At 38.0% G+C, this 13770-nt stretch overlaps 1 protein-coding gene across 3 annotated transcripts in view; it reads left to right on the top strand.

Moving 5' to 3' along the window:
• Window positions 1–13770, top strand: part of HMGCLL1 (3-hydroxymethyl-3-methylglutaryl-CoA lyase like 1) — a 79555-nt gene that overhangs the window by 63387 nt on the left and 2398 nt on the right. For 2 of the 3 annotated variants that reach the window (XM_027898315.1, XM_027898317.1), the window contains exons 8-9: window positions 4655–4780; window positions 8621–11969. In XM_027898315.1, the coding sequence (XP_027754116.1) occupies window positions 4655–4780; window positions 8621–8734 (240 nt within the window). In that variant the 3' untranslated portion in view covers window positions 8735–11969. Of the gene's footprint in view, window positions 1–4654; window positions 4781–8620; window positions 11970–13770 lie in introns of those variants that run through there. The other variant, XM_027898316.1, reaches the window with a different exon arrangement.

The raw sequence follows: 13770 nt of genomic DNA, 5'->3' as shown, positions 1-13770 counted from the left end.
TACGGGGAGGCAGTAAAGCAAACTGAGAAACATAAAGCATTTATTATTCACTGGCAATTCCTGTTAAAATTGGCAGTTTGACAAAGGTGATAAATTTAATTCCCTGCTCTATCATTGGGGAATTAGGAAGTTAGCATGGGAGAGGAGCAAGAAGTCCTCTACCTTCTTTAGAGAGTAAGCTAAAGCTAGCCAAAGCTAAAGTTTGGAAAGTTTTCAGGAACCACTGTCAGGAATTTAGTGATTATTGAAAGGCTGCAAAGTGTCAAAAAAGATTGAAGCACTGTAGTTGTCCTGGAAGCCAAGCTATTGTTCACCCTCACACATGTCCACACATAAGTAGCTGGGTGAGTGCTCATCTAGGACATATCCTATGGAATAGCTGCATGAATGTCAGCACAATTTAGTGCCTGTCAGGAAGTGACAATGAGACTGTGAGCTTTTTACTGATCTCCTATTGACAGTAAATGCTTTGCAAGTTCAGATTGCTAAACGGCTTGAAACTTGTTATCTCCTGTAAAAGCCAGACAAATATTGAAGATGTGATAAGGAAAAGACCTTGTTTTACATATTTAGTCAGTTTTTAGATTTTCTTTTAGAGTCCCTTATGCTTTTAATGGCTGGATAAGCAAAGCAGCTTCATAGCTGTTCAAACTTGCAGAAAAGTTATTTATTGGGTGTGATTTCAGACTCTGTGCTTGGACAGGCTCGGCTGTAATATCAACCTCCAAATTAGTTAGTAGCACTGCTGAAGGATGTTTTCCAACATCTGTTTTTAGCAGTGTTAGAATGGAGCTTGGACTGTGGATTATTTAACATCTTTTTTGAATGGGGATGAAGAACTGTAGTTATTCTGCACATGAATCAGCAAACACATTATATTTGTACAACATGCAAGAGCAGACAGATGCAGCTGACCCTGCTGCTGAAATAGCAGTATGTTCCAGTAGACATCCTATCAGAAGCATTGTGAAGAGAACTTTAAAAGACAATTATCCAAAAGGCAGAGACACCTGTTCATTGCATATTAAGAGCATTGATTTGAAGAACTGCCAGATCTGGAGGTCAGTCAGAGCTGCTATATTATATACACCATGTCAGGACCTTGTCTACAACTGGCTTAATGTTCAAATAGCAAATCCATCCTGACAGAGATGCAATTTTAGGGACTCCATGTTTATACACTGCTTCTGGGAATTAACGGTTTAAGAGTCCTGTACTGGGATGAAAACCCCCACACCAAGGACGTTACCAGTGTAAAGCTGTAACTAGACTTTCTCCTTTTTCTTGCTTAGCCATAATAGTCAATGTTTAAAAGACAGACCAATTATCACTGTCAGTCGTGTGGAAGTTACCATTCCCACTACTTAGCCAGCAGAAGGCATTAGGATTTTTATGCTCTTGCATCTACATTAGGCTAAACTGACCGAGCTTGCTCCAACTTCCAGGGAAGGTAGTTTGAATCAAACGCAGACAAGGCTGCCTGAGAATACAAGGATGTGGTTAGACAAAGATATGGGTTCCATGTTACCATCAAGTTGCTGTAGTATCCTGTACCCCTCCATGTATTCACAGTCACTTACAAAAAACAATTGCAAGCAACCTGTTCCCCGGAGTTACAAGACTTGCACTGTAAATACAGAATTACAGTGGCATCACAAGTGTTTGTACAAGGATATCAAGAAATTTATATTCACTCAATGCCTTCAGAAAACATGCCCTTCTAATGCTGGCAGGATATTGTTTCTTGATTTTGCTTACAGTCACTGACTGAAGCAGGCTACTAATAGTAATGCACACTGCAGAGGGGGAGGTTCTCCCCAGCTTTGACCTGGAAAAATTTTTTTGGCTATTTTTCAACAAGAACAATTTACTTGATATTTTTTCCGATACTTGCACAAAGACAAGCATTTAATGAGATAATTCACTGGGATTAGAAAGTGACTCTTTATATGCTACTGAAGCTGTTTCTGAGTCTGCTGATCTTCCTTGGGAGTTTAACAGCTGTGATGTACCTTAGCACATTATTTGCCTACAGCTTTTATCACCATGTAGAAGTTACTGAAAATAAGTACATCAAGAAGAATGCCCTAGAAGTTACAGTCTGGGGAAAACTCCAGCTGATTTCTTCACAGAACACAGAATATGCTGAGTTGGAAGGGACCCATAAGGATCATCAAGTCCAGCTCTTGGCCCTGCACAGCATCACCCTCAAGAGTCTGAGAGTATCATCCAAACACTTCTTGAACTCTGCACAGCATCATCCTCAAGAGTCTGAGAGTATCATCCAAACACTTCTTGAACTCTGTCAGGCTTTTTGCTGTGACCACTTCCCTGGGGAGCCTGTTCCAGTGCCCAACCACCCTCTGGGTGAAGAACCTTTTTCTAATATCCAACCTAAACCTCCCTTGACACAACTTCATGCCATTCCCTCAGGTCCTGTCACGAGTCACCATAGAGAAGACTTTCTATCGTTTCATCTCTGGAACAGAAATTTCTAATGGAAGTCTTAAACTTAAAGAACAGACATGGTAGTGGCATGCATGCATGTATCAACCCGCACATCCACATGTTAGACACCCTTCTCTGCAGAATCTTACCATACTCTAAATCTTTCCACTAAGAGGCCTAATGTGGGGACACTTGCAAGCCTGAAAGTTGCCACTGTGAAGCTTGTAGCAATGACTTCCAGCATAAATGCATGACTCTTAGCAGCTAATGCAAAAAGAGAGAGAATTTCCAACTGAAAGCTATCATAAATGCATATCCTTTGCGTATTAGACACAGATGTGCCCGTAACACATTTTCTGACCGGTGGGTTACACAAAGTGTGTAACAAGTGACCAATATTTGAAACATGTACTTTGGTGATTCACTCCATAAGTCACAGATTAGCGTACTTTAAAGTACAATATCCCTTCTTAGAGAGTCTTAGTGTGTGAGCAATATTAAACAATACTGACTTGCCTGTCAGTTATGCATCTCAACTCCTTTGAGGTCTTTATTACAGGCTTTGAGCAGCTATCTAGCTCAAGATAATATTCTCCAAGAATGGGACCTGGAACAGCACTTCATTGGGTTACTCTTTATTATTCCCCTCCAGAAATGCTGGAACTTCAAAGAGCCTGTAAGGCCAATGATAAACTATGGAAAGCATTGTTAAAAGTAGAAGCAAGTATAACAAAACATTAGAGAAGTTTATTTCAGAACTAAAAAAAAAAGCCCCAAAACATCTGATGGGTTTATTTGGATAGGGGTCTTAGCAACTGCAAAATGCAGGACGTATCATTTGCCTACCTTGCCAGCTAGTTGTGTGCATGGCTGTGAAGGAGAGGCTCAGGCTCCCAAACTAGCCTGCAGGGGCAGGTAAGTCCCTCAGAAGGGAAATCAGCTCTCTGTTCAGCCAGGCCTCAAAGCAGATCTTACTGACTTGCAAATGCAACTAACAGGCATGTTAGTTAGCAGCAACAAATGAATTTCTCTGGACCCAAACTCAAAATTGGAATTCTCAAAACTTATCTCTGCACAGTAACTCCTATCCTGAATTTGAGCTGTGACTGCACTCTGATTCAGTCTGCCTGACTTCTCCTTCTAAACTCCTTCTAAACTCCAAAACTCCTTCAGAGTTTTGGTGTATGTCTGCCTAAATTAACCCTGTGAGGAGAACCCTCAAGTGTGCTTAAGATAGAAAGAAGCTGGTGTTTTTGAAGAGCTGATAATTGTTCTGCCTAATACCCTTGTCTGCTTCTGATTATCTCTAGAGCCTGAATGCCTCCAGAGGCATCTGATCTTCTTCAAGGGTAAGACTGAAAAGCTTTGTCTGACAAGGGAGACCCCGTGTCCTGGATCACATAGCTAATATGTTGTAACAGAAGAAGATCTCTTCCAAATTTCAGCTTTATTTTAAAATCTAATTACAGAATGAAGAGGGTGCAAGAGCTCACTCAAATCAGTGGAAATTACAGGCTCAGGTTTTTTTCCCTCCCATATCTGTCTTCCTGGGAAGGCTTTATCCCATAGGAAATGTAGTGTTACCTGGTAGGCAGAGTTGGTAACTAGTTTACTATTTTTTATCATGAATATGCTGAGAGGATCAGAAGAAAGAAGGCACTTGGGTGCAGCAGTAAGAAAATAAAAATCAGAGAATTATGAATTTATGACAGCTGAGTGTTTTTTCAAGTCTTAATTTAAGACTAGTTAAATGAGAAAGCTTAACACCATACACCAATTACTCCCTTAAAAATATTCAAAGTAAAGCTCAGAACCTGTATCTAAGGAGAACTTCCACTGATTGTGTTTGGTTCAATGAAAGCCTTTGCAAGAATAGATGGAGGCTATTTAAAAATATGTTGGAAGATAAAGAGAGAAAAAGCATAAACCTCTGTTTGACTCTAAAGCAGCAATCTGCTGCTATCTGTCAAAATCATATATTATGGACTGTTAGTTCTTTGTTTCATATCCTGTGTTTGAGAAGTCTTACCTTATAAAGATGTCAGGACTAATTGTTCCATTACAAGGAACTTCCTCCAAGGAACACATCCATTTTTGGAGAAGTGCATATTTTTTGCATGTAACTAATACATATGGCTTGTCATTTATCAATGAATATAATTAATAATTAGTGCTGATGTTTCGTTTTTGTGTTGTTATTTTCCAGATGGGAGTTTCTGTAGTGGATTCATCTGTTTCAGGACTTGGTGGTTGTCCCTATGCAAAAGGTGCTACTGGAAATGTAGCCACAGAGGATGTGATATACATGCTTAATGGTCTGGGGATCAATACAGTAAGATATTTTTACTTTCTACTTTCGACTTTAGGAAAAACAAAAATACTTTTCTAGAAAACATACAATACATACCTGCCAATTACTTGTGCAAACTCAGTGCTTTGACATGGCTTGACACTTAAGATGAATGATGTCATCTTCATTAGCAATTTAGAGTAGAATTGATTTGTGTATTTAACATTATTTGAATAATCTCCCTCTCCCTACCTGGAGCTATGGTAGCAGAGCAGAGCTTAGTAGCACCTGCTTTGAGTTATTGTTCTGCCTCAGTAGCCACAAAACATTCTTACTGTAGACATTGCTCCAGAAGGCTTATCAGCTCTACAGTGGAAAGACTTAGTGGATCTCAGCTTTTGTCACAGTTTTGGTTTTGGTTCATAGTGCTTATTAATTTGTTGTCAATTTTTCTGGCTTCAAAGTTGAAAAAAAATTGTGGTGATCGTTATTTCTCAGGTATCCACTTAATATATTTCAAAATTGTACAAAACCTGTTACTGCCTAGCAGGCTTCACAGTAATTTTTATTTCCAGTTCTGTTCTTGGCGTAGAGGGGAAAGCAGCTTATCTGCACTGAGCTGCACTTACCCGGCATGGCTGGCAAGTTAATTATTCTGTATTCATGAGAACCAATTAATCCCACCTTCTCTAATGAATGTGTGCTCTTTGGTCTTCCTGTTGGCCACTGTTGATCTCGAAATGTGACACGTGTTTGTGCTAATTCAGGCATTACAGTGACTTTAATTGATACACAGACTCTGAGAGTCAACTTCAAAGCAGAACATTTAAAGAGCTGCCAAAACTGCAAAGTGTGTGGTTTGCATTTAAACTACTGCAGAAAGAACTTGAAATGTCTGATGTCTGAAATATGAAGATCTGAGTTATTGAGGAGCTTATCACTTGTTTGTAGGCTGCAGTTCAGTGTGGTATACATGCTGATAGAGTTCCTTGACATAAAAGGATTATAGAACTTGTTTCTGAATTGTTCATTCCCTGTTAAAGCATAATCAGTGCCTTACAGAGTTCACTGTAAAAGTTTATCATCTGCTCTCATTTGCTTTTTAGGGAATTCTGAGTAGATGTCAGACACCTGTTTAGAAAAGGTTCAATCACAACTGTCCATTTTACAAGTGGACTCTATTTTGAACTGTTTGTACACACTTCGGGACACATGATGTTTATTCTTTGGAAATAGCACAGGCCCTTGAAATAAGGAGGAGAAATCATGCATTTCACTTTACATTGCTCTGCACTGTAAGACTTAGGCTTTCAGTGTAGTCTTTCCTTGGGCAAAATACCAACTGGCCTTTCCAACTGACTCATAGCAAAATGAAGCAATTAAATAAAAAGTTTGATTATACGAAATATACCTTGGCCCAGGCTTCTTGATAAGATTGATTAATTTGTTAATGGTCTGGTGTCCAAGCAGGAATCTAGCTCGTCCTGAAGATTGATACCAAATCCCATGGAGAGAATCTCACCATGAAACATTTAGTTGTCCTTTTGTTTTGTTGTCTTTGTTGGTGGTTTTGTTAAATTCTGGATTATACAAAAGAAAAACACAAAGCTTAGCTTCTTGAATCCTTTCCGGCCCATTAAATAAAGTGTGTGTTACTGGATGAGACACTTGGAGCCTCAAAGTTATTACTTTAATATATGAGCTTTGGTCTACAAAGCTTTTGGTTGTTTTTGGTACCGTTGCCAGTTCTGTAAAATCGTTATTGCACAAATCTATTAATATGTTCCTTTTTGTGTAATGGCACAAAATGAAATTTTAATTGCTAATGCTGTCCATTTGCAAGGAGCACTTTCTCATGTTCATCTCAGCTATGCACTAAAGCTTTCAGTTTGTTGACTGAAGTCAGTCGAAGTGTCAAGCAAAGGATGGACAGTATTTAATCATACATTAATGAGTTCAGATTGACCAGATACATCAAAATAATAACTGATTCTTCTTCTATACTGTTCTTCAGAACATGTAATCAAGAAGTGACCCATGAAAATAATCTCTGGCAGGCTAAATGTTTTGAAGTTCATGGGAATTAAAGGATTTTGCCTTCTGTCTAACTTAAGGCACTTGTCCAAATACACAGATACTACTGGCACTTTTCTTTGTTTTGTTTTGGTTTTTTTGTTGTTGTTGTTGGGTTTTTTTTTGATTGTTTTGTTTTGTTTTGTTTTGGTGTGTGGTTTTTTGTTTTGTTTGGGGTTTTTTTTGTTCGTTTTTGGTTTTGTTTTTNTTTGTTTCATGCCTTGGTATCAAAGAGTAATTCTGGAGATATGGAATGTTTACTACACAGTATATTCTAAGTATCTATCTGAAGACAAGTTATTTTGGCTCAACACCCTTACAAACCCCTGTCACTACTCTTGCCCCATTCTTATCTGTGAGTGATGCTCATCCATGCCACATATTGTGCCCTCATGGTAATCCTCTTTGGTTCACACTACTTGCATAAGATAGTTTAAAAAGCAGAGATGCACATATACTCCATTTAATGAATGTGAACTGTGAACGTATGTTTCTTATCAACACATATCACATTATGCAGTGTTACATGAATATTGGATAGTTTGGGGAGTTTATTTTGACATCTTCCATCATCTAACTACCAAATATATCTACGGTGGTATGTTGCTCATTTCTGCCTTGTTTAAAAAGCACAGATGCATTAAAATTTTTTTGTATCACATTATGTGCAATAGGGCTTTACAAACTAAACCTAAGCAATGACCAAATGTTTTACATGTTTTTCTTCTGTTAAGTAATTTCTATTTTCATTAACATTTTTAGCCAATTCCAAGTATGAAAAAGACCAAGTTTATCAAAGTACATGGAAATAAGTGCTAGAACAAATTAGGGGATTAAGTATTTAAATCAGGTCTTGGTCTGGACTTTAGTACATCAGTCTGGAAGTGTGATGAAAATGTATTTCTGCTGCAATACACCTTGTACTCTTTAATGCTGAGTGACACCTTTCTCCCAATTTTGTGTGACTCCTCAGTGTATTTGTAGTCCAAGTCCCCTTTTGCATCCGTTCTACAGGAACTTTACTGGCTTCTAAATTCCAACCTTTGGAGCAAGTATTTTTATCACTTAAATAATCTAACTCTAAAACTTTTACTACACCCAAGTAATCCAGGAGACTGATAATGAAGTATTTTTTTCCCCTTTAATCACCAATCTGATTTCATTTTCACAGTTAAGCAGTACTGATATGTACCTTATGTTAGTTAAAAAGCAGTTGCTCAAGGGACATGTTTTTTAGCACAGGCAGATCAGGCAGCTGCAAATTTTTGCTCAGTTGTGACAGCAGTGTAAACTGTAATTTTGGATTAAAAGGAACTCCTTCAAGAAGGAGATAATGTTTACCCAAGAGAATACAGGAGCCTGTTTCTCCCTGAACACAGTTGCCAATGCAAATGTGTTTTATCCATTTTCCTGAACTGCAGACGGGACACTTAAATAAACCAAGTTCCTCAGCACTGGGGGATAAAGAAGTACAGCACAAATGTAAACACTATATTTTTCTTCCAACTTCTAGTTGTAATTCCAGTTCTTAATTCCAGATTCTTTTGAGTTTGAAAAATATTACTCCAACATTTTGGTCCACTGCTGTTAAGAGAAGAAACCACTCTCAAAGTGGTAGAACCTTCCGAACAATGGGAAGCTGTAACTAATCTGTAGATCACTCTAACTCTACTGATCTCTGTTACTAATCTACAGCATGTATCAGGCCCATTGTTTGCAAAATTTAGACCCTGGAGCAAAAAAAATTGGAGTCTAAGCATTTTCATCATGTGCATTTATTATTCTTAACATTTTTCACCTCTTTTTTAGGGAGTGAATCTTTATGCAGTGATGGAAGCTGGAAATTTCATCTGCACAGCTTTGAACAAGAAAACAAACTCAAAGGTTGCACAAGCTTCCTTCCATACTGGGACTATCAATTAAATGGATTTTTTTTTTTTGCAGCTTGATCACATTTCTCATCTGCCTTGACCAAGAACATTTGTATCAGGAAAACAAACATAAGAAAACCACTTCAGCAAAGAAGTAAAATAGAGTACATATAGAATTATTTTATTATGGGAAGAATTATTGTTCTGTACTGTCTTGTTAAGAATTGTATGATTTGTAAGTAAGAAATAAATGACTGTAGTACAGAACCCCATGACTGGTTCTTCCACAGTGAAGAAAAAATGAATTTTTAGTTCTTTTCAGGAAAACTGGATGGAAACAGTGAATACATGGTTAGTTTTTAATCAAGATGACTTTCAGAACAGTACAAACATTTGCAGTAGTTTATGAGATCGCAGGCTGTGTGTGGCCATTCTGTGTTTTATTTATCTGAATCTTTACTTTTCATTTGTCAAGTTATTTGTGTTATGAACGCGGAGACAAATCTGAATTCACCATAAGAATTTTTTAGCAATAGAACTTTTTTTTGTTTTGTTTAACATCTGTTAAATTATGGATGTAAGCTTGTTCCAAGACATTGTGGTGAGTGGCAGTCTGCCAGATCCTTCAAATCTAATGCAAATTTCCTTATTTGTTACGTATGTTAAATTTGCTGTAGTTGCCTTTTCTCATCAACTTATTAAAACCTAATTATATGAAGCAAATAAAAACTGTCAAGGTCTTCAACATCATTCAGGTTTATAGTACTGTAGAAGGGGTGAAATTTTCATCCAAGGTCTCATCAAACAATTCAATTTTTCACTCTATAGGCTACGAATTGATATTCTCCCTCATAGGTCATGAGCCTTTTAGGATAACAAAATTCTGCTGGACTAGCTTACACAAAAGAAACCACTTATATTTTTTTCTGTGCTCCACTGATAGTGATACTTTGTGAGCATCTTGATTTGCTTGACCTGCCCTGGATGCGTGTTTGGATCCTCGCAAAAAAAGCTTTGTCCTCTTTTTCCCATGTTACAGCTGGGGCTTTCTTATTTAGCAGACACAATGGCTCATATATCAAAACATGAACTTAAATGAAATCAGGTTTTGAACCATTCACAGATTTAAAAATTCTGTAATGGATTAGATCCAATGAAGAAGTGAGGAATCTGCACGAGTATTTAGGCTGTACTTAGACTAATAATTAGTAGTTAAGCCTAAACTTAGTGCCAGATTTGACATCCTAAATACTCCCTACTTTAAGTGCCATTTATCCCTGAAGGTGACTAACCACACTGTAACGCTTTCCCATTTAACAACAAATTTTCCTCTTAATTTTCTCTGTGGAGGTACAGAATTGGCTCATTTTGAGATGAAGTATGCAGTTCTCATGTAGGACCTGATGAATTTTCTTCCACCCAAGACCCTGTGAGCAGGTCTCATCCACATAAACAAAATTTAGCTTCTCAAAGAATGCAAATGAAGTTAGCTTTTGGAAAAAAATAAAAAGCAGTTGTGATGCAAACCACGTTTTAAATTATTAGCCTGAATGTCAGAGTGGGAAAATGATGTGAGTCTGAGCTTGCTGCTCAGCCTGGGGAGATTCAAATGCACATTTCTGGGGCATCTTAATCAATGGATCTAACCACCCCTCTATGTACATAACTGACAAAACCACACTTTCTAGCAGATCTGCATGAAGTTGTGCCACTGAGTAGGATTGAAATTAAAAATTCCTAAGACTAGAAAGATCATAAGGAAAGACATCTCTGCAACAGATTGCAGAGTTCTTTTCCTTGAAGGTGGGTGAAGAGGGCTTTAACTGTCAGCCAAATTAGGAACTGAGCAGATACTGTCCTTTTTTTTGGTTAAATATACTAACTACAGCATATTAGATATAAGTAAGTGGGTTTGCTACTAACACAATTTTTGTGTTCAATAAAATACATATGTAGAACATAGACTACAGAATAAAAGGACTAGCTCTGCTCAGTTCTTTGGGAATTCTAGAAGTCTGTGTTCCTAACTACCATGAAGTCTTGCTAGCATTGGCTGTAGGAGATCCTTACACTGTGGAGTTTTCCAGAGTGTCTCTGCACAGCACATCGTAGCCTTCTCAGCATCTGGGCTGTTCGGTTTGCAGTTCTAAGGTTCTTAACTCTCCCTATGCAGTGAAACAGGGTACCTATTAAATCATGGGGATGAACAACCTAAAATGTTTCAGTTCTTTATTGGATCTGCTTTAGAAACTACTTGGAAGCTTGTGGAGAGCCTTAAATGCAGGTCTGTTATTCTATAATGACGTGAGCAGTGGAAAAGATGAGCAGTCACATCTGGAGCCTGTTTTCTACCCACACATTTAGCTTCAACCACATAGTGAGTTAAGTAATCTGGGGTGGAGGTCACAGACAAATAGATTGTTTGTCAGGATCATTACAAGACAGAAACAAACACACAGAATAAAAAAACAAAAACAACCAACCAACCAAAACCCCAACCTAGTGTTTATGTGCCAAAGATGCCACATGGGAAGAATTTAGGTCTGTGGGTCCAGGTGAGCAATCGCTATGAAATCCTTGTTTACTTATAGTGTGACTGAGAATCCTGAAACATCTTATGTTCTCCCTACTGAAATTTTTTAGGCATGTAAAGTGCTGCTGCTCTGCTTTCCTGGGTTGGCATCATTTTTACTGTGCAGAACATTTTGACACCTAATCTTTAGCTTCACAAAATAGGCATACGTTTCTCTTAAGATCAATAGTTATGCTACACCCCTTCAAAAATATATCAAGCCATGCTCTGCAGTGCTTCTGACTTCCTAAATCTTTATGCTTATATCCAGAGTGACCCATCAGTAGTGGTGTCTGTTCTTTTAGTCCCTAGCAGTGTCCCCCACTGAGTACTCTGCTGTCACTTCACCATGAAGTAACCCTCTGGCTGTAGAAGGTTTGCATCACGGCTTTCATGAGCAGGTGTTCTTATCACTGTGTCATTATAAAAATTGTAATTATATTTGTGAAAAGGTATGAAGAAAAAGCAGCAGAGTTCTGAATATCGTGATCAGACTGTTGGAATGTGGGGACATGCTGTTTCTCTGTCTGTTTTGCTGTTAATGGTGAGAGCATGTGGGAGGGAAGAACTGGTTAATGACTGCACTCACCAAGTCTTATCGGAGACAAATTAGATGTACCAAAGCTTCTGTGCTTTGGAGACTTTCTTCTGTAGCACACTGTATCAGAGTCACTGGAGAGATCTCACAGAAGAACATGAAGATCATCTTCAAGTGCCAAGGTATTGTTCTAAAGGCATGGCTGGTGTGCTTTTCTGGAGGACAAGTTGATCAGTTCCATTACTATGGGCATAATCATTCTTCAGTGCCTTGCAGAAGACAGCAATCACATGGATCCCATACATGGACAGTGCTGATGTCTTCCAGCAGCACTTGCTTTGTAATTTAAACTTTTATGTATTAGGGCAATTTGGCTCCAGACCAGCACTTTAATGTTTCATTTTCATGTATAACCAGAGTTCATGGAAAGAAGAACTAAATATTCTGGTCTTGAGAATAAGTCCAGAGAGGCTTTGGCTAATTTTCCTCTCTTAATAGTGTCATTTGAGTTCATAAAACTTTTATTATTGTATTAGGGAACCACAAAATTAAGACTGCAAGTCTGTGAGGTAAAATTCTTACTTTTGGGATCAGTGCAGTTGACAATACTTGCCCAAAAAGTTAGGGTGAATGTATAAGACCTATTTTTTCACAGTTATTTTAAGGGGTAGAAATATTGTTTAGTTACTGTGATACCTGAAAATCAGTATTCTCTGCCACTGAATTTTTCTGAAAATTTCTGACACTGCCTTAAGTTCTCTTTGTTGATTGTGAAGTATCTAGAAAAGTGACTAAATAGATAGTCTGGAGAAGTAAATGAAAGATATTGATTTTCAGTTCTTGACTTGCTGATCAATACTTTTGTTATGTTTTTGAAGATTATTTTTCTCTAGAGTCCTGCTGTAATGCAGTGATATTCATTGCTGCAATAACACAGCAGGCAGAAGGAACGCAGCCAAAGTCAACTTAGTCCTTTGAAACTGATGTCAAAGAGATATGTTTGTTAAGGAGCTGTCATGTATCCTCTTGGTTAAATGCATTTGTGATTTTGAAATATGTGGTGTTAAAGCTGAAATAAAATCTGTCTCAGTGTTTGCTGAAACTGATATACTCATGTATTACACCAGATTCAGCAGCTCTGACTAACCAGCTCGTGCATACAGCATTAGCAAATATAAGCTGTCACTGACATGTATGCCTGTGTTGACTTTGTTACCTAGTAATCCATTTTGAGTGCTTTTTCTTAGAATTACCTTTTTATCTGGTGTTCCTCTGGGCTTTTATAGCAGACAAATCTCTTTTAAGTTACTAGGGAAACATTTCTTTCCTGCATTAACTATACATTAAAAGCTACAGCCAGGAGTATTGTGCCCTCTAAGTGATGTCTGGTGAAGACTCCCTACACACTTCATGGGAGACTGAATGACTTCAGCATGTGATCTGAAACACCAACATGTTGATCAGGGTGATTTCTTGGCAAAGTCAACAGCAAAATTCTCTAACCCGTGCTACTATTGAAGTGCCTCAGCATGAGTTGCAGTTAGTTATCTTCACTAGTTTGAATGCAACGGTTTGTATTTTCCCTGGTGGAAAGACACTCACAGTAATTCTTTAAGAGAACTGAATGGTGTTCTCTGTTTTATGACACCATCTTGGGGACGGTGTTAATGCTGCTTCCATCCATCTTCTGTGTTACGGCTTGATCTGACATCTAACTCAGAGTACCTGGATGCAATTGCCACAACAGCCTGACAAGGTCGAGCTCACGTCTGTCTGTCTGTCCAAGCAGCTCATTCTCGCACCACACAAACAGGTGAGAATGGCTAAGGAAAAATCTTCCTTTTGAAGAATTCAAGACTCACTGTGGCAAGACAGGAAAAGTGGAGATTTGGACTTTACAGCCTTGTAGCTTTAATAAAAATAGCTATTCCTGTGTACTTAACTCAAAAACTCTACACAATTAATTTGAAACAATCTT

The sequence above is a fragment of the Empidonax traillii genome, unplaced genomic scaffold (genome assembly GCF_003031625.1).
Source record: "Empidonax traillii isolate 1590-97213 ecotype Southwest subspecies unplaced genomic scaffold, ASM303162v1 scaffold591:size1139884, whole genome shotgun sequence".
Lineage (NCBI taxonomy): Eukaryota > Metazoa > Chordata > Aves > Passeriformes > Tyrannidae > Empidonax > Empidonax traillii.
This window is presented reverse-complemented; position numbering and strand designations above follow the sequence as displayed.